Raw genomic sequence first — 18,368 nt, 5'->3', positions numbered from 1 at the left:
TTCCAAAAATTAAACAGACATGCCCATACAAATACAAGAAGCATACAGAACACCAAACAGACAGAACCAGAAAAGAAACTCTCCACAGCACATCATAGCAAAAACACTAAATGTACAAAACAAAGAGTCAATTCTGAAAGCTGCAAAAGAGAAATAACAAGTCACATATAAAGGAAAACCCATTAGGATTACAGCTGACTTTTCAGTGCACACACACACAAACAGGCACATGTGCATACAACACACACAGAAAGGCACACGTACAAAAAAAAACAAAAACAAAAACAAAAAAACCAGGTAGTATGTACATACCATACAGAGAGAAAGAGGTGGGGGAGGAGCACAGAGAAGGAATGAGATAATTCAAGGAAAGCAACGGGGAGTTATGTTGGTAGAATGACTCCGGAGACCTGAGTAAAAACAAGGGATCAGGGTGCCATGTCACATGACAGCAAACAAGGTCCGAGAGGAGGTGGGATGCCAGTTGTGGTGGTGCACACCTTTAATCCCAGCATTGGGGAGGCAGAGGTAGGTGGATATGTGAGATGGAGAAGCCAGCCTGGTCTACTATAGCGAGATCCAGGCCAACTACAGCCTACATAGAAAAAAAAAAAAAAAAAAAAAAAAAAAAAAAAAAGATTCAGAGAATCCTGAGTATGGGGGCGGGGGAGTCCCTCCACACCAGATAGCTCCATTCTTGGAACAGCCCACTCCTAGAAGGGCAGACTACTACTCAGAGTTCCCCTTAGGTGGTCTCAATGCTCCCACAAGCTTTGCTGCCCAGTGTTTGTTCTGTCACAGACTGCCCCATCTGGCTTTCTGACTCCCAGTTCATAAGGCCTGATTTCCCAGGCTCCTACTGGACCCAGTGTGCCCCTGGCAGGTGGAAGCCTACAGTTTCTCCAAGCTGACAACAACCTACTCTCCCAGTTTGCCTGGGACTGGGGTGATTTGGGGCTATGACTGAGGAAGGCTGGGGAAGCCTGAACAGTCCAGCTGTTCTAAAACCGAATGGAAACCAGGACAGCCAGCCATGGTCACTCTCGCTTAGAGAGTCGAGACCCACACAGTGAACTGGTCTGTGTGGATGGCTAGGGGACCTCCGTCGTGTAACACCTACCCTATCCTAGTTTATCTGTTCAGCCTGACTCCTCTCCCTAGCTGTGGAAACTTTTTCTCCAAGGTAAAGCTGAGAACTGTGCATGCTTAAAGTTGTTCCTTCTGCTGTTCAGTGGGGAGGGGACTTGCAAGGACAAAGAAGCAACTTCTATAGACTGATAAGGAAAGATTTATATCTCTGGCTGGCCTGGAACTTACTATGTAGACCAGGCTGTCTTCATAATGACGGAGTGACCTGCCTCTGCCTCCTGAGTGCTGTGATCAAAGGCATGCGTCACTGCGCCCAGCGTAAAGAACATTTTAAAATATTTTATTTATTATTTTTATTTTATGTGTATGAGTGTATTGCCTGCATGTGCGTAAGTTCACCCGTGTCATGCAATGCTTGCAGAGATCAGAAGAGGGCGTTGGATCCCCTGGAACTGGAGTTGTTAGCTGCCATGTGGGTGCTGGGAATCGAACCCAGGTCTTCTGCAAGAGTAGTCAGTGCTCTTAACCACTGAGCCATCTCTCCAGTCCCAAGAACATTTTAAACAATCGTAGTCTTAGCAGTCTCCCAGGACCAGCTCCCAGGTGGGTCCAGTTTCCTTGTCACCTGCCATCTTGCCCACTGTCCTTGCATTGCTATGGTGGTCACTAACTCCTACCTGATGTCATCAGTCATCAGTCATCAGTCATCAGGTCTGTCCCCAGCTAGGCTGTAGGACAGGGATTTGCCCATCTCCTGTGTCAAAGCACAAGGTAGGAACTATGGAAGTGATGGTTCCAATGAACTTACGAACAGAAGTGACACTCCCACCTGCCCCATCTCCTCCAAGGACATTGCTTAAGTTCATTCTCACACTTAGGAAACAGCACTTGCATTCTTGGTTTGTAAAGAAGCCCTCTTCCAATGTTGTGTTTAGGAGTCAGGGAAATCAGACCTGGGTTGCTGTGCTGCCGTGGTCTTGGGCAAATGCTTACTCTCTATGCCTATCCCCTGGTACCCGGCAGGCAGTTTATACACAACTGAAATGGCTGAGTTGTGTTCATACCCGGCACTGCATCTCGGAATCCCAAACAGCTGGCTCCCGGCTTCTCCCCTAGCCAGTCTTCTACCTGCAGACCCTAAAGGACCTAGTTTAGCCAAGTTGGGAGGCTCAGGCCTCACTGGGCAGTCCCCAGCCTTCCGTGGCTCCCTTGTCCCTTCACTGCAGCTCACACAGTCAGGCACCCTGGTCTCCAACTCACCGATGTGCTTCCCATACATGTGGTAGAAAAAAGAGACGCAGTAGAACTTGGCGCTGGCATTGTACAACGGACTCACCAACCTTGCCCGGTCCCCCAGCTCCCGAGGCCTAGATGTCTCAATGAACATGTAGTAGCCTGTAGGAAAGGGCAAAACAAGCCAGGAGCCTCTCAACATCCCCACCCCTGCCCCAGCCTCTGCCCAGCCTTCAGCTGAGTTAGCACAAGCGACCAAATGCCGTTCTTCCCTGGGGGTCCTCCCTGAGGCTCTCTTCAGAGTTTAGGCGTGCTCAGCTTTACCAACAATTTCTCTCCTTCCTTATCCTCAATCAAGACAATTCTGTCTTCCCTCAGATCCAGGCTCCCTAAGTACTAACCATGTCTCTTTCAGACTAGAGCTCTTTGAGAACAGGCCGTGTCTCCTCAGACTGGGGTTCCCTGGGGATAGGCCATGTCACCCTCTACTCTCAGACAGAAGCTCCATAGGCCTAGACCCTTCCATGAAACAGTCTTTTATTCCTTATTAAGCCATGTTCTCACCTTCAGGGGTGCCACTGATGTCCGTGGGGGGACCAGTATTTGGGGAACGCTTGGGATTCTGTGTGAGAGCATTCTGTCGTGTCCAGTCAAAGTTGTCTGTTAGGTCCTGGGTGTAACCACAGATCTTCTCATCTTCAAAGTGGCAGGTGTTATCTATATTGAGGACATTAGGGGTGGGGTGAGACAAAAAGGCCCAGCCTTAGCACCTCTAGCCTAGCACTCTTTTCCTCTAACATCCCTCAGCCATTTATCAAGAATCCAAGAATGAATGGGTCCAGGTTTCAGGGCCAGAGAGACCATGCAAAAGGACCCAAGACAAATTTATTCCCAGAGCAAGACTTCCCTGTACCATAGCCTCTGCCATCTATCGAGGTTTCAGAATCCCCTCTCAGAATGATTTCAGACACATAAAATAAATTGCACAGGGACTTCAAAGGAAATCAATTATATTGAAATACAGTTGTCAAAATCTTTTTGTAATCTGTTATATAATAACTGGGCTTCTTTATTATATAATTAAATCACAAGATCTATCATGAGATCTAATAAGTATTGTAGTTTAGAAGCACTAATGAATGTAAGTGACATTTATAGATATTTGCAACAACTAGGTGGTGTGAAAACACTGGATTTCTACAGATGACAAAGTAACAGGTACTGATTATTCTACTGTGGTTTGTTGTCTATACTCCTCCTTAAAGAGGATGATAAATTTCTGTTAGAAGCTAGGGAAAATAAATAATTGGTTGCCCTTTCAGGTGGACACCCCCTTGAATTCTATATGGAGATTTCTTGTAGGATCCCCCAATCAGATTAGGGATTCTTACTCCCGAGGATTAGGATGTGATGGTTAGGGTTTCTTTGGATTTTTCGTTGGTTTTTGTTTGTTTTTCAAACAGGGTGTTACTATGTAGGCCTGACTAGCCTGGATTCTCTGTGTAGACCAGGCTAGCCTCAAACTCTTAGCCATCACCCTGCTTCTGCCTCCTCAGTGCTGGGATTAAAGGTGTGAGCCACCATGCCTGGCATGATGGTTAGTTTTAACAGTCTCAGGGAGGGGATGTCTAGAGCAGGCTGACCTATAGGCATGTTTATGGGGGACTGCCTTATGTTAATGGAAGTAAGGGATATACCCACTGTGGGTGACACTATCCCCTAAACAGGGGGTCCTGAACTGTTTACATGTACTGAGCACATGTAGACGTGCCTGGATCCACTTCAGATAAGCCTGTGGATGCGACCAGCTCCTTTAAGTTTCTACCTTGACTTTGCCCAATGATGGACTATAACCTGGAATTGTAAACTGAATAAACCCCTTTGCCCTCAAACTGCTTTTGGTCAGGGCATTTTATCACAGCAACCAAAATGAAATTAGGACAGTCTGTTTTCTCTTTTTCTTTTAGGGACAACCCCCACCCAACACACACACAACAGCATGAAGCCTTTAAGCCCCCAGAATAAATCCCAGATGCAAACATCTCCATTCTAGCTCTCCGACGGTTGCTGGCCCTTCTCCATGGAAACAGGAAGTCATTTTTCTCTCTGGGTATCCTTTAAGGTCCCTTCTTCCCACCAGGAGAGGCCCTGTGTCCCTAAAGGAAAGGGGAAATTATGGACTGGCTCTCACCTGACAGGTTCGGAGAGTTGATGGCTGAAAAAGCAAGTAAGGAAACCAAGTCAGAACCGAGGCTTGTAGCTATGCAAAATGTGCCAGACTGAGGGGACGGGGACAGGATCTTCAGGACCAGGACTGGGGACCGATAGGCCTAACCTCCAGTGACAGGATAGACTGCACAGTGGGGAGCTCCACGTTCAAGAACTGTAGGAAAGGTAGATGGAGTCCCTGGGCATGAGATGGGCCCATCCCTTCCTGCTACCACCACAGCCAGCACCACCGTCACCTACGCTCTGTGTAGTGGATGATCCGAGAAGCCATGTCACCAGCCCCAAAGGTGGTGTAGGGCGTGAGGCGGATCTCATAGCTGTGGGGCACACGGAGATCAGTCAGGATGTACTCCAGCAGCTGCCCCTTCTCCACACGCCGCACAGGGATGGCCTTGACCACGGCATTGTGCTGGTTCAACTATAGATACAAGGGAGTTCTCAGATACCCAGCAAACCATCCCCTCCCTTTGAGGGACAGCCTGGGAAGGAGCAGAAAGGGCAATGGTTTGGTACATCAGGCCCCTCAGTTTCCACTTCTGTGAGATGGGGCAATGTGTTCTTCTAGGTCCCCTCCCAGGGCCGTCACTATAGTAATACTGATCGCACCATTTATGAGACAGTGTATGCTGGGTACTGTAAAGTGCTTAGCCATCACTAACTCATTTTATACTCAAAATAAAAATCTTCTGAGGTAAAATATTAACATTACCTCCACTTCTTGAATAAGTAAAAAATCAAAGAGCTGTAAGCTTTCGAAGACTCTTCGGAAGCTGGCTCCACACCTAGGCCCTGCCCCTCAAAGCCACACTCTTAGCCTCCCACCAGCTGTCCTCATGGAATTAGACGGGGTGGACATGAGAATGGCTCATAGACTCTGACTTTGTATAGCAGAGCCCCTGCCCTAAGCCCTGGATGCAAGGAGAGATGCTCATTCTGTGAGCTGTGCTGGCTCCACCCTGACCCCAGCCAGCTCATGTCTGAGTCCTAGCTGTGCCCAGGAAAATTCAGAGCCCATGTGCTCATCCTGGTGTAGACCTGGCTGCTACATCCAGACTCTTCCTCACCTCTGAAAAGTTCTCTGGACAGAGGAGCTATGTGTCTGAGTCCCTGACTCACACTCCTCCCCTGACCCTATTTCCAGGATCAGCCATACCAGTCCCCACTGCCCACACCTCATGCCCCTGGCCCACCTGGCGGACACTGAGTCTGTAGTTGAGCACGGGGTCCACTGCATCTGGCTCCCTCTGGGTCCACTGTAGCACATATGAGTAGTTCTTGGACAGCTTGTGGCTGCGGGTGGGGTTGGGGGTGTCGAAGTAAAACTCCGGGCTGTAGGCTTTGGCTGAGAGGGCAGGGAGGGGGGCATGGGGCCGTGGAGGGGGAGTAGGAGAGAAACAGAGAGGGGAGATGGGGAAAGGGAGACAGCGAGGAGGGGGAGAGGAGCAGGAGCAATTCAAAGAGAAAGGGATGTGGTGAGATTTGGTGTTGGGAGGAGATGGGGTGGGGAGGATGTAGATGGGGTGGGGGGGTGGAGATAGAGAGGGGGAGATTGTAAGTTCCAGGAGGAGATGTTGGCGAGAATGGAGAGGAAAGGCCGAGGAAGAAACAGAGAAAGAGAAGGGATATTATGGAGAATTGGGAAGAGACACAAGGGTCAGGTATACAAAGAAAGGGAAAGAAGAGACAATGGATGAAGGCCGTAAGGTGGGGAGACAGAGTGTAGGAGAACAGGAAACAAGGGAAGGAGGTGGGAAATGTCACAGGGGCCTCTGGCTGGCAGGGCTGAGTGGGTTGGGAGGGGCCAGGGAAGTGACTAGTGATCTCCAACCCTAACTCCCTGCTGTTGAATCTGGGAATCAGGAAGGACAAGAGTTGGAGGGGGTACCTGGTGCCTTGGGGGCAGTTAAGAAATCAGGGGGTGCCAGGCAATCGGGGGACAAGTCACTTCAGGGTCACGGGCTACCAGATGTGGAAAGAAGATGACTCTCCCAATGTAGTGGGCAATCCAAGAGGCCTATGTTGCCCTCTGCCCTCTCCATGACCTCTACCATGCCTTTCTCCAGCAGTCCTCCCCTGCCTGTATCCTTGTCGGCCCATCTGGGAGAGGCCAGGTGCAAAGGAGAACTTGAGAGGGGTTTCTGGGCAATCTAAAGGCTTGCATGCACCTCTAAGACGCAGCTCAGGTTTAATGTGCGCAGGTACGCGCAGTCTCACCCTGACATTCCAGAGCTGTCTAGGGGTGCCTTTTCACCTCGAAGCCTCAAGTTCAACGCCCAAGGAGTTTCCCCATCCACAGCCTCTGAGGCCAAGGACCCTGGAGGAAACTTTATGGCCTAGATGGAGCAGGTGGGGGTGGGACTCTCACCGGAGACCTGGAAGAGGCAGGTGGCTGAGCCCACGTCGTTGGAGACGCTGCACTCGTAAGTTCCGCTGGAGTCACGAGTCAGGGCATCGAGCCGCAGCTCGGCGTGATCCGAGGCCTCCGCGGCGGCTGCGGGGACCACAGGCGGCGGGGGCAGCAGCTGCCCCTTGAAGCGCCACACGGCCAAGGCGATGCGCTGGGGGCTGCCGCGCAGGAGGGAGCAGCGCAGGTGCACCGGCCGGCCCAGCGCCTGGCGCACGTCCTGGGAACCCGGCTCCACCTCGGGCGGGACTGGGGGCAGGGGTGGTGGGTCAACTTTAGTTGTGACCCTCCAATGCTCCCTCCCGGCCATTCCCTCCAGCCAAGGGTCCAGGCACTATCTCTAGAGTTTGCACGGACCAGGTTCAAATCCCAGCCATGCCTTCCATCTAGCTGTGCGAATCCAGACAAGTTGCTTAACCTCTCTGTGCCTGCGCAAAGGAGCTATCAAGGAGTTTTTAGTTGTTCAAACAGCAGGTGAACAGTGGGGGTGGCCTACGATGGGTGTTGGAGGAGGGGGACTCACAGTGCACCGTCAGCTGCACCTGGGCCTCCCGGGGACGCACGTTGAAGCCATTGTATCTAGCTGTCTGGCATCGGTAGGTGCCGCTCATGTCGCGACTCACACGCTCCAGCCGCAGCTTGCCGTCTGGAGTCTCCTCCAGGGCCAGTCCCGAAGGCAGCAGGGCGGCCTCCTTGTCCACGCGGGACCAGAGCACGGGCGGCCGGGGTTTGCCCCGAACCTCGCACTGGAGCTCGGCAGGAGCGCCCTCACGCACAGTCACCACGGCCCGGCCCTTGGGGACACTGATGGTGGGTGGCACTGGAGGAAGGAGGAGAGAGGAGGATGAAGTTAGAGACCCCTGACCTCTGGCTTTCCTCCCTGTACAGTCCAGCCCATGCACACATCCTACGGTTCCCTCAGAATGCCCAGAACTCAGCCCGCTTTGTCAAATAATCTTCTCTACCTCCTGCATCTCCATCTCAGGCTCCCCCAACTCAACACGAGCCCTAAAGTCAGTCTGGCCATTCCTCTAACCAAACATTATTCATACTTTGAACTCCTGGTCCTACACCCTCAGCCTCCCAAGTGCTGATGTTACAGGCTAGTAGCCAACACACCTGTGGGATCCCACCTTTTAGCCTCTCCTTCCTACCCCTGCCTTCTGGCTCTTGGCATTTCTTGCCTGGAGTGTTACCAATGAAGGCTAGACGATCCACCAACATCCCCATAGCCTTTCTTCCAAAGTAGTAAAATGCTTGGTTTTAGCAGGGCACACAGCCACCTAGAATAAAGACTACATTTCCCAGCATGTCAAGGGTTAAATGCTGACCAATGGGATATGAAAGAAAATAAAGGCCTTCTCTGACCTTCTTACAGGGTTTTATACATATCACTGGATACAGGTGGGACTGCCATCCTGGAGGAGGAGGCACCTGTTTGGTGAAACAGGAAGTAGGAGGAGCCTGGGATCCTGAGAACTGGATTGAGCCTAGTGGTTTATGTGGTGCTGAGGACAGAGCCCAGGGCCTTCTACATGCTGGGCCAGTGGCTCCCCTGCTGAGCCACACCCCAGTTGCTAAACCACTACTACTTAGAGCTCAATATTCACAGCTAAACCTACCTCATCCCAACACATTGCCCAAATGGTGGGTCTTTGGAAGACCTGCCTGGGTTCTAGCCCACATTGAACCAATTAAAATGTGCCTGTGCGTTTTATCATCAAATGTCAAGTACCAAACATTAAATATAATTAAATATTAAAGTGAATATTTGCAAATAGCTGCACAAGGCAGGCTAAGGTCCAGTGGACTAGTTTGCATCATTTACACCCTGCCAACAGCCGTACCTCTACTGGCTTGTGTTTTGCAGCTTTCTCTTTGTATTTTTGGAGCTGGTTCATTATTTTTTCAAGTCTAAATCATTTCCAGGGGCTTATAAAAGGCTCCCACACACTGGGCACCAGATCCATGAGCCAAATGCAGAAACAGCCCTGGACCTTTCCCTAGAGCAGATACTACTCAGCTCCCAAGCCCTCCAGCCCCCCACAGGTTGAAGAGATGCCCCCCTCTCTAACCACGTGCCTTTGGGTTAAAGCCGCTGCACCTGGGATCTGTGAACAAGGCCCTGGGACTCTCACCTCTGTCACCCCCAGCCTCAGCTCTCTTCTCCCCCCTGGTGTTTTAGCTGCAAGATCCACTGGCAAAGAACACACCCCAGAACACACCTTCGCTGAGGGCCCCTCTGTTCTTTCTGCTTGCTATATCCCTTCCCAAGTTGAGCCCCTCACCTGGCATTCTCCCACACCCTCCACACCGGGAGCACGCCTCCTCCTTCCTTAGGCAGCCTGGCTCTCCCTCAATAGTGTGGTCCTTACAGACCCTTTCTTCACCTCCTAGGTTAGAATTCTAGCATATCCCTCTTCCCCTGAGGCTAGCTCCCCCTGCCCAGGCAGTGAGTTCTGAGGAAGAGGCTGATGGTGCTGGGGTCCGAGTCTCAGCTCCTCACCCAGGGCTTGGCACAAAGCAGTTTTCATAATGAATCATGGAATCTATGGAGTTCTGGTCCACTCCCAAGACCTGGTTCAAGTTCATCTCCTTCTACAAGCCTCTCTTGGCCTCTCCAGTCTCACTGGAATTCCCCCTGTGCAGATGTCAGAGTGGGAGAGGCCTCTGAGGTCACATGGTCTAATCACTTATAGAGAAACTGAGGCCAGAAGTCAAAGGAAGAAAAACATAAGAGTCTTTATTGTAGTGTCTGGTCACGTGACTCAGCCGCCAAAGTCAATGGACTCTTCAGTAGAAGAAGCCCTCTTCCAAAGACACTCCCCCTTCCATTTCCTGCCATTCTCCCCAAGTGTTGGCCCAAGCATAGACTCCATAAGTCCCTGACTGTGTGTGCTCACCCCGGCCCCACCACTCCCACTCCCTAAGCTTCTCAAACTCAAGTTTCAGAGCCCTGTTTCTTCACTTGCAAACAAGAAGATAAACTGCCACCCTGGGCCAGTGAGATGGCTCAGCTCATAAAGGTGCCTGCTTCCAAGCCTGCTGATCAGTGCTCGATCTCTGAGACCCACATGGGAGAAGGAGAAGACCAACTCCAAAAGTTATCCTCTGACCCACACACACATGTGCCATGCGTGTGCTTGTGTGTGAGTACACACACAATAAATAAATGAAGTGAATGAAGAAATCATAAACTCACCAGAACATACAGTGAAACACAATCATTCCTGTCATTCCCTTACTATGTTATACTGGGAATAGACCCAAATCTTTGCCATGGCCTGTTAAAGGCTGAACTTTTCCCCTCAAAATCCCTATGTTGCCATCCTAACACCAATGCCTGAGGATGTGGACTGTATTTGGAGGCTGGGCCTTTAAAGACTCAGTAAAGACTGAAGTCACCAGGATGCCCCCTACCACAGTCTGACTGGTGTCCTTATGAGTGGAGTGGGTTAGGACACAGACACACACAGGAGGAAAACCTTGCCTAGATCACAAGAAGATGCCATCAGCCATCCACCATCAGCCACCCAAGGAGAGTCCAGCCCTGCCCACACCTTGACCTCAGATCAGGCCGTTAGCCTCCGCAGCTATGAGGAAGTGATTTTCTGCAGCTGGAGTGTGTGGTACTGCTGCGGCCACTCTAGAAACCCAGTCCAGCCTCAGAAACCCCACACAATCCAGTCCTGGCAGCCTCCCTCGGCCGCCCTCACTCCATCCTGCAGCCACGCTCTTGAGGTCTTCTGTTCTCCACATGGCCAGTGTGATCTCCTACCACAGTGCTTTGCACATGCTGGTTCTGTGGCCCACATTGCTCCCTCCCACTAACCCCCACTTCCCTTGCTCTCCTTTGCTTAGCAAAACCCTGTCCCGCCTTCCGATCTCATGAATTCAAAGGACAGTTTGCAATGATCTATTTATTTGTGAGACTACCTGAAAAGTGTTTTCAAATTCAATGAAAGCAAAGTCTATTTTTTTCCCCATCGCTCTACTCCAGGGACTGTCACAGTGCCTGGCATGGCATAGGGGCTCAAGATGTGTGTCACATAAGGAAATGGTGCGCTCCTCCCTCTAGTCTAGGCTGCTCCTAGAACCACACCACATTGGGCCTCTCCACCTCCACACACAGCTCCCCAAAGCTCCCACCTGTCTCAGAGGAGATGTTGACCTCAATGCTGAGGTCAGGGACGGGTGACCCTGGGAAGGACGCCATGCACAGGTAGGTGCCGTAGTCACTGAAGTGCAGGTCAATGAGCTCCAGGCTGCTGGTGACGGCGGGCAACTCCGGGTCATTGCGGGTCACCAGCAGCCGCTTGGACATACGTGCTGGCTTGCCATTTTTGAACCACTGGTAGGTCACCTTCTCCTGGGGCACCGCATCCACATGGCAAGACAGCTTCAGGTCCTGGCCCAGCTGGATGTTCTCACTCTCCTTGATCACATCGGGGGTGATCTGGAAGGTGGCATTCTTCAAAGCTGCAAGGGGATGGGTGGGGGGCAAAGGAGGGCTGGGGCTGGCCCAAAGACAGGTATCCATGTCCCACCTCAGCTTCTCCCCTTAAACTGGCCCTCTGGAGATTAGGGCTACACCCCACCCCCGCACATACACACATACAGACACAGACACAGACAGACAGACAGACAGATACACACACACACACACACACACACACCTCAGTTTAGAAATGTTTCTGCTGGCTCAGAGATGTTTTAAAAGCTTTAAAGAGCTTCCTGCAGAAAAGAGAGGTTCATACTGACTACTGACTCCAGACATTATTGATGAGCACACGCTGCTGAGAGAGGCACTGGTACAAACAGCATACTCAGATTAAGGCCTCTAACCTGTCTCACTGTCTTTGAGGGAGCCACTCCACTGTCCCCATCTTGCAAGGTAGGGAACGGGGACTCAGCCAGTCAAACCAACTTCTCCCCTAAAGCATTCTTGGCCACAACAGTTTTATTTTTATTTGGGTTTTAACCCTTAAGTATGCAAAATACCAATTTAGAGTAAAACCTTAGTAATTGATTCTATCTAGACTAGAATGAAGGAAACCGAAAGGGAATTAATTTGTGCATTTTCCCCGTTTGTAATATTCGAATCTTTCCCAGCCTGTGCAATTTTTCATGATAAAAGACCAACATGATTATCTTGCATACAATTACATAAAGACAATTTAGAAAAGTAAGGATCTGGCTGCTTTTTAAAATGTTATCTTGGGCTGAATAACCCTGCCATAAACCTAGCCTAGAACTAACCCTAACCATAACCCTAACCCTAATCCCATCACTAGCCCTAAATATAGCTGTATTCCCAACCCTAACCCTAGCCATAAACAGAACCCTAGCCCTAAGGCAAACACTAACCCTAGCCCCAAACTCAACTCAAACACTAGTCCTAAACCGGAAACTAAACCTACCATAAACATAATCCTTCCCTAAACCTATCCCTAACCCTATCCCTAAACCTTACCCTAACCCAAACTCAAAACCTAGGCCTAAACAATATCTTAACCATAGCCCTAACCCATACCTTACCCTAAACAGAACCCTAGACCCTACCCTAAACCTAATGAGAACCCTAGCTCTAAATCTAATCCTAACCCTAAAACTAACCCTAATCCCAAACCCTAAATCTAGCCTTAACCCTAGCCCTAACACTAAAAGTCTAGCACTACCCCAACTACTAATTGTATCCCTAAATTCAACTCTAATAGCCCTAATCTTGTACCTAACACTAACCCCTACCCAAAACCCTAACCCTAACATTAAATGTGCATATACTCATAAATAATAAATATTTTAAAATAAAATGTGGATCTCATTTAAACTCAGTCAATAGAGTCTTTAATAGGTTGAGTACTAACTGGATAGGACCCTGGTCCAAAAGCCACATCTTAGGACTGGCCCAGCCAAGGCAGGCTACAGAGTCACCTGAGAGATGACTGCAGCTCATGTCCAACAAGAGCTTGACATCCCATGTTTTAAAGACTAAACAGAATCAGATGGAAACTGCTCTTCTCTGATGGGAAACGTATCATGGAAAAGAAAACAGAGTAACCAGAGAGCCCTGATCTTATTACTTTCTTTATCAGTCTAAATCAAGTCCAAGAGAGCTGGCATCTTGCTGGTCAAAGAGTCAGAAGGAAACTGACGGGTCAGGGAGAGTTGAACACAGACAAGAGTCCACGTCATCAGAGTCTCAGATACATTTGTCAGAAGCTGTACTGACTTGATGTTCAAGGTTAAGAAGCTAGGAATAAGCCTGGATCTTATTACGTACCTGTTTTGTTTTTAAAATGAATGTGTATGAGTGCCTGAATGTATGTACGTGCACCATGTGCCCAAGGAGGCCAGAAGAGGGTGCTGGACCCTCTGAAACTGGAGTTACAGAAGGTTGTGAACTGTTATGTGAGTGCTGGGAACCAAAACTTGATCCTTTGCAACCATCTCTGTAGCCCCTGTTTTTATGTTTTGAGATTGGGTCTCAGATAGCCTAGGCTAGCCTCAGACTTGCTTTGTAGCCAAGAATGACCTTGAATTCCTGATCGTCCTGCATCCGCCTCCCAAGTGCTGGGATTACAGGTGTGTACCATCATGACTTGCAAGCCTGGGTCTTAACAACACCACCTAACACTGCACAAGGAAAAGAATTGAGAGTTTTCTTCTTGAATCAGAGAAGCTCCAGATTATAACAAGCAGCTAATGACGGTAACCAAGGCTGCGGTTTAGAATGAAGGAGTTTTTCCTTAGCTCTTGCTCCAAGTTTGATATTGTTTTACACTTAGTAATTATCTTCAGATTCACTGATGTGCTTTGCCACTAAATATTTGCATATATGGTCTATGGAAATGTGTGTTATTTTCATTTAAATTCAGTCAATCATGTAGCTAGGAAGAAAGCCAAGAAATTTCTCTCAAAATTTATAATATCCACATTTATCTTTTTTTCTTTTTTGTCTTTTTGAGTCAGGGTCTCCCTGTAGCCCCAGCTGTCCCGGAACTCACTATGTAGACCAGGCTGGGCTCGAATTCACAGAGATCCTCCTGCCTCTGCCTCCCGAGTGCTGGAATTAAAGGTGTGCACCACCACGCCTGGCTCACATTTAGCTTTTTGCAGCCTCAGTTTGCCAGTCTAAAAGAAACCTCATCAAAACCAGCCCTTCTTACTTCTTGAATGGCTGAAGTTATATTTAGAAATGTAAATTGTGGGGCTGGAGAGATGGCTCAGCGGTTAAGAGCACTGGATGCTCTTGCAGAGGACCCAGGTTCAGTTCCCAGCACCCACATGGTGGCTAACAACTTTCCGTAACTCCGGTTCCAGGGGATCTGACACCTTCTTCTGGCCTCCATGGGCACTGAATGACACAGGCACACTTACATACATTCAGGCAATACACTCATACACATAAAATTAAAATTGTAATAAATAAAATGCTTTAAAAAAATAAAAGAAATGTTAATTGCAAATTTCGCTTCTTCTGTCTCCTGCTGACAGAACGCTGAATTGCAGGGAAATCAAAGTGCCTGGAACAAGATTCCTCAGCACACCTCACCTCCTGGGGGGGAAAGAGACAGGCCCCTCTCCTGGTTCACCTGCAGTCCCTGAAGAACAGGGACCCTGTTTGTCCCACAACTAACCAACAAACCCTCCAGGCCACGTACATCGAACCAGCAGGTTGACCGTCTTCTTGGCTGGGTTGCCCACATTGTTGGTGGCTGTGCAGTTATAGTAGCCAGAGTCCCGGGCCTGTACTGAAGGAATGCTGAGGGTGCCACCCTGGGCTAGAGCACCCAGGGGCAGTGGGCCAGGCCCATGAGTCCACTGCAGCTGAGGGAGGGGGTCACCGCCTGTTAGCAGACACTGCACCGTCACATTCTCCCCGGGGTTCACCACCAGAGTTTCATTCACAGACAGCTTCAGTGCTGGTGGTGCTAAGAGAAAAAGGAGGTGGGGGTCTTAGGAAGCTGTGAGGGCTGGATGGGAGGGAGAAGAGGGAGCAGGGAAACCTTGGGGGAGGAGGGCGCAGTCAGGAAAACACTGGCAGGGATGAGAGGGCGAACCCAGAGCAAACTATGGGGAGCGGGAGCTGGACGTTTGTATGAGGAGTTGGTCCAGGTGGACCAAGGATACAGGTGGGGACGTGCCTGTACCTGTGGTGTTGGTGAGCCGGAAGGTGATGGCCTTATCTGGGATGCCACACACATTGCGCACGGACACCTGGCAGGTGTAGCTGGCGTAGTCTTGGGGCCGAAGGTTCTTCAACTTCAGGACCTTGGTCTCCCCCTAGGTTGTAGTGGACCACTGGAGTGAGGGACCTGCTTGGGGCTCCCACATTCGTTCATCCACCACCCACAACAGGCAATTTTGATTCCCAGTTCCCATCTCCTCAAGCTCCACCCATACCCTCTTCCCCCAGAAAGCCTCCATGCCCCCAGGAGTGGGCTTCTCTGGGCAGAGGCTGCCCTGGTGCATTCTGTCCAGAACCAGGCTCAGTATCACCCTTCTGGAAAATGGATAGGGAAGGAGGGAATATTGTTGTGTCTTACAATGCACACAAGCATGGGACTGACCCACAGGCTGCACGTGGGGCTATGACAGTCACCTCCAAAAGCTCTCCCTGGAAGGAAGGCTTCTGTCACCACCTCTTGGAACTGCAGGGAGCATGGGATGAGGAGCGACCTTACCACCCCAACTCTTGCAGTATCACCCCTGGGTCCTGATCTCAACCAGCCAGCAGCAGACAAGGATGGTTTGCTTGTCCACTGGTGGGTTTTTCCTAACCATCCATGATCTGAAGAGTAGGTTGTTTTAGGGACTCCTTTGTTCCCACACTGCCCCCTGACCTTTCTATTCTGACTTCCCAACCCCAGGCTGTCTGAACTCCAAAAACAGTGTGTGCCTCTGACACACGCACTGAACTATTGAAGTCAGAGCAGTCTCAAGCACTCCAGGTCAACAGGCCTCAGTCCCCAGGATCTTGTGGGATGCAGGAGGAAGAGTCGGGATGCAGGGGAAGGTCCACACCATCCTGACCTGGGTATAGAGGGGCTCGTAGATGTCAACCCCATTGTCCTGGCTGTGGGACAGGGTGTCAGAGCCTCGCTTCCAGATGAAGCGGGCAGGCGGGTTGGAGTTGACGGTGCAGCGCAGGAACACCGTCTTCTCTTGGTAGAAGTTGCCTCGAACATCGCTCACTGTCTGGTGCACAGTCAGCACAGGCTCATCCAGGTCTGCAAAGACACAGCCACCATGATGTCAAGATAAGGTGACTCCAGGGCAGGGGGCTCAGGCTCCTGGCAACACTTGGGGAAAGCAGAGCCAACCTCAGGGCACATTTCCAGAGAGCCCATGCCCGCCTCAGGCTCTTCAAATTTGATCAACTTGTTAGATGCAGGGGACTGGACCTGATGGTTTCCCAGACTCCCTCCCAGCTGCCCTTCCCCAGGAACCTGCAAGGGGACCTTGGGCTTTAGGTCCTTGGATTATAGGATGAAAAAGGCAGCTACAGACTGGAAATCAGGAAAGCCAAATTCCACTCCCACTGTTCGCTGTGAATTTGTAGTGTGACCTGTTTAAATTCCTAAAATGGGCCTCAGTTTCTTCATTGACCCATAAGACAAGATGAATGGCATTCAGCTGTATTTGAACAACAGAATTAAATTGATATTTTTAAGTTTTTTGACATTTTTTGTTTTAAAAATCTTTTTATTTATGATTTTTTGTGTATGAATGTATTGTCGGCATGTGTGCAAGTGCACGCATGTCCTGCAATGCCCGAGGAGGTCAGAAGAAGGCGTTGGATCCCCTGGCACTGGGTTATGGACTGTTGTTAGCCTCTATGTGGGTGCTGGGAATCAAGCCCGGGTCCTCTGCAAGAGCAGTCAGTTCTCTTAACCACTGAGCCATCTCTCCAGCCCCTTGTCATTTGTTTTTTGTTTCTGAAACAGGGTCCCATGTATTCCAGGCTGGCCTGGAACTCACTGTGCAGCTGAGGCTGAATTTGAAGTTCTTATCCTCCTGCCTCCATTTCCAGAACTCTGGAATCACAGGCATGCACCACCACACATGGTTTATGCAGTGCTGGGGATCAAACCATGGCCTCATGCATGCTAGGCAAATGCTCTACCAACCGAGCCACATCTCAACCTGAGATTTCTTTTTAACACAGATGCCTGACAACCCTTATTGATGGTTTCAGAAATCAGAAGAGTAGTCCTCTCTGAGGTGTTGTTGGCTGGGAGACGGCGTGAGGGAATCACCTAGGAGACCTGCCCAACCTTTTGACAGTGAAACATAACACTGTTATCTACAAAGATCATGCTCAGGAACTGCGTGACTGAGTTTTTAAAAAGTGGCAAATGACTCTCATAATGTTTTAAGTCAGTTTAGGGCTTTGTGTTGAGCCTCACGCTTAGCTATTCGGGAGTGCATGTGGGTTAAACAGGTTGTAATGGCTAATCTTGGTTGTTAATTTGATGTATCTGGGCAGAGGGAACCTCACCTGAGGGATTTCCTCCAGCAGATTGGACTATGGGTATGTCTATGGGGCATTTTCTTGATTGCTAATCGATGTAGAAGGGCCCAACCCACCGTGGGCATTGCCATCCCTAGGCAGGTGGGCCTGGGCTGTATATGAAAGATAGCTGAGCAAGCCAGAGCGAGCAAGCCAGTAAGCAGTGTTCCTCCATAGTCTCTGCTTCAGTTCCTGCCTCCAGGTTCCTGCCTGAGTTCCTGCCTTGGCTTCCCTCGACGATGTACTAACCAGTAACTTGCCCAATTTGGTTTTGGTCAATGTTTTATCATAGCAATAGAAAGCAAACTGGAACACGGGCCTTAAAATAGGTCCTTGAAAACACTACATCTTGAAATAGATGGTGTTTACATACACCTGTAAATACAAGAAATTGTTGAACTGGTGGCTTAAAATCAGAGTATTACTTTGGATATAGGTTTATGTTGAAAAAGCTTTTTCAAGCACCCTTGGTACTAGGCTACATTCCCTGTCACTTACATCAGAACCTCTGGAAACAGAGTCCAGGGATCAGTAGTTTAAAAAGATTCTTGAGGGCCAGCAAAATGGCTTAGTGGGTAAAGGTGCTTGCTGCCAAGCCTGATGACCTGAGTTCAATTTCCAGAACCCACATGGTGGAAAGAGAGAACCCAACTACTGCAAGTTTAAACACACACACACACACACCAGAGCATGCATATATTCACACATGCCCGTGAACACACAAAAATCAATTGATCGATCAATCAATGTAATAAAATTTTTTAAAGGATTCCTGAGTCTAACATAAAATAGCCAGGGCTGTGATGGGGAGGCCCACAACCCCAAGGTGGGGAGGGAAGTCTCAGACCAGCCTCTTCAACAAAAACAGAGACATGAGGTCCTGACCCACAGAGGAGA

At 49.7% G+C, this 18,368-nt stretch overlaps 1 protein-coding gene across 1 annotated transcript in view; it reads right to left on the bottom strand.

Moving 5' to 3' along the window:
- The window catches only part of Mdga1 (MAM domain containing glycosylphosphatidylinositol anchor 1), a 64,670-nt gene that overhangs the window by 9,881 nt on the left and 36,421 nt on the right, over window positions 1-18,368 (bottom strand). Inside the window, exons 4-14 of the mRNA XM_008840048.3 lie at window positions 15,992-16,188; window positions 15,109-15,241; window positions 14,620-14,889; window positions 11,105-11,434; window positions 7,479-7,775; window positions 6,917-7,204; window positions 5,742-5,893; window positions 4,792-4,969; window positions 4,514-4,537; window positions 2,887-3,039; window positions 2,350-2,484 (exon numbers count right to left, since the gene is read on the bottom strand). Coding sequence (XP_008838270.1) covers window positions 2,350-2,484; window positions 2,887-3,039; window positions 4,514-4,537; window positions 4,792-4,969; window positions 5,742-5,893; window positions 6,917-7,204; window positions 7,479-7,775; window positions 11,105-11,434; window positions 14,620-14,889; window positions 15,109-15,241; window positions 15,992-16,188 — 2,157 coding nt within the window. The remainder of the gene's footprint in view (window positions 1-2,349; window positions 2,485-2,886; window positions 3,040-4,513; window positions 4,538-4,791; window positions 4,970-5,741; window positions 5,894-6,916; window positions 7,205-7,478; window positions 7,776-11,104; window positions 11,435-14,619; window positions 14,890-15,108; window positions 15,242-15,991; window positions 16,189-18,368) is intronic.

This window comes from Nannospalax galili, unplaced genomic scaffold, assembly GCF_000622305.1.
Source record: "Nannospalax galili isolate Female #2095 unplaced genomic scaffold, S.galili_v1.0 scaffold538, whole genome shotgun sequence".
Classification (NCBI taxonomy): Eukaryota; Metazoa; Chordata; class Mammalia; order Rodentia; family Spalacidae; genus Nannospalax; species Nannospalax galili.
Note: the sequence above shows the minus strand (reverse complement) of the source record. Positions and strands in the feature narration are given on the sequence as shown.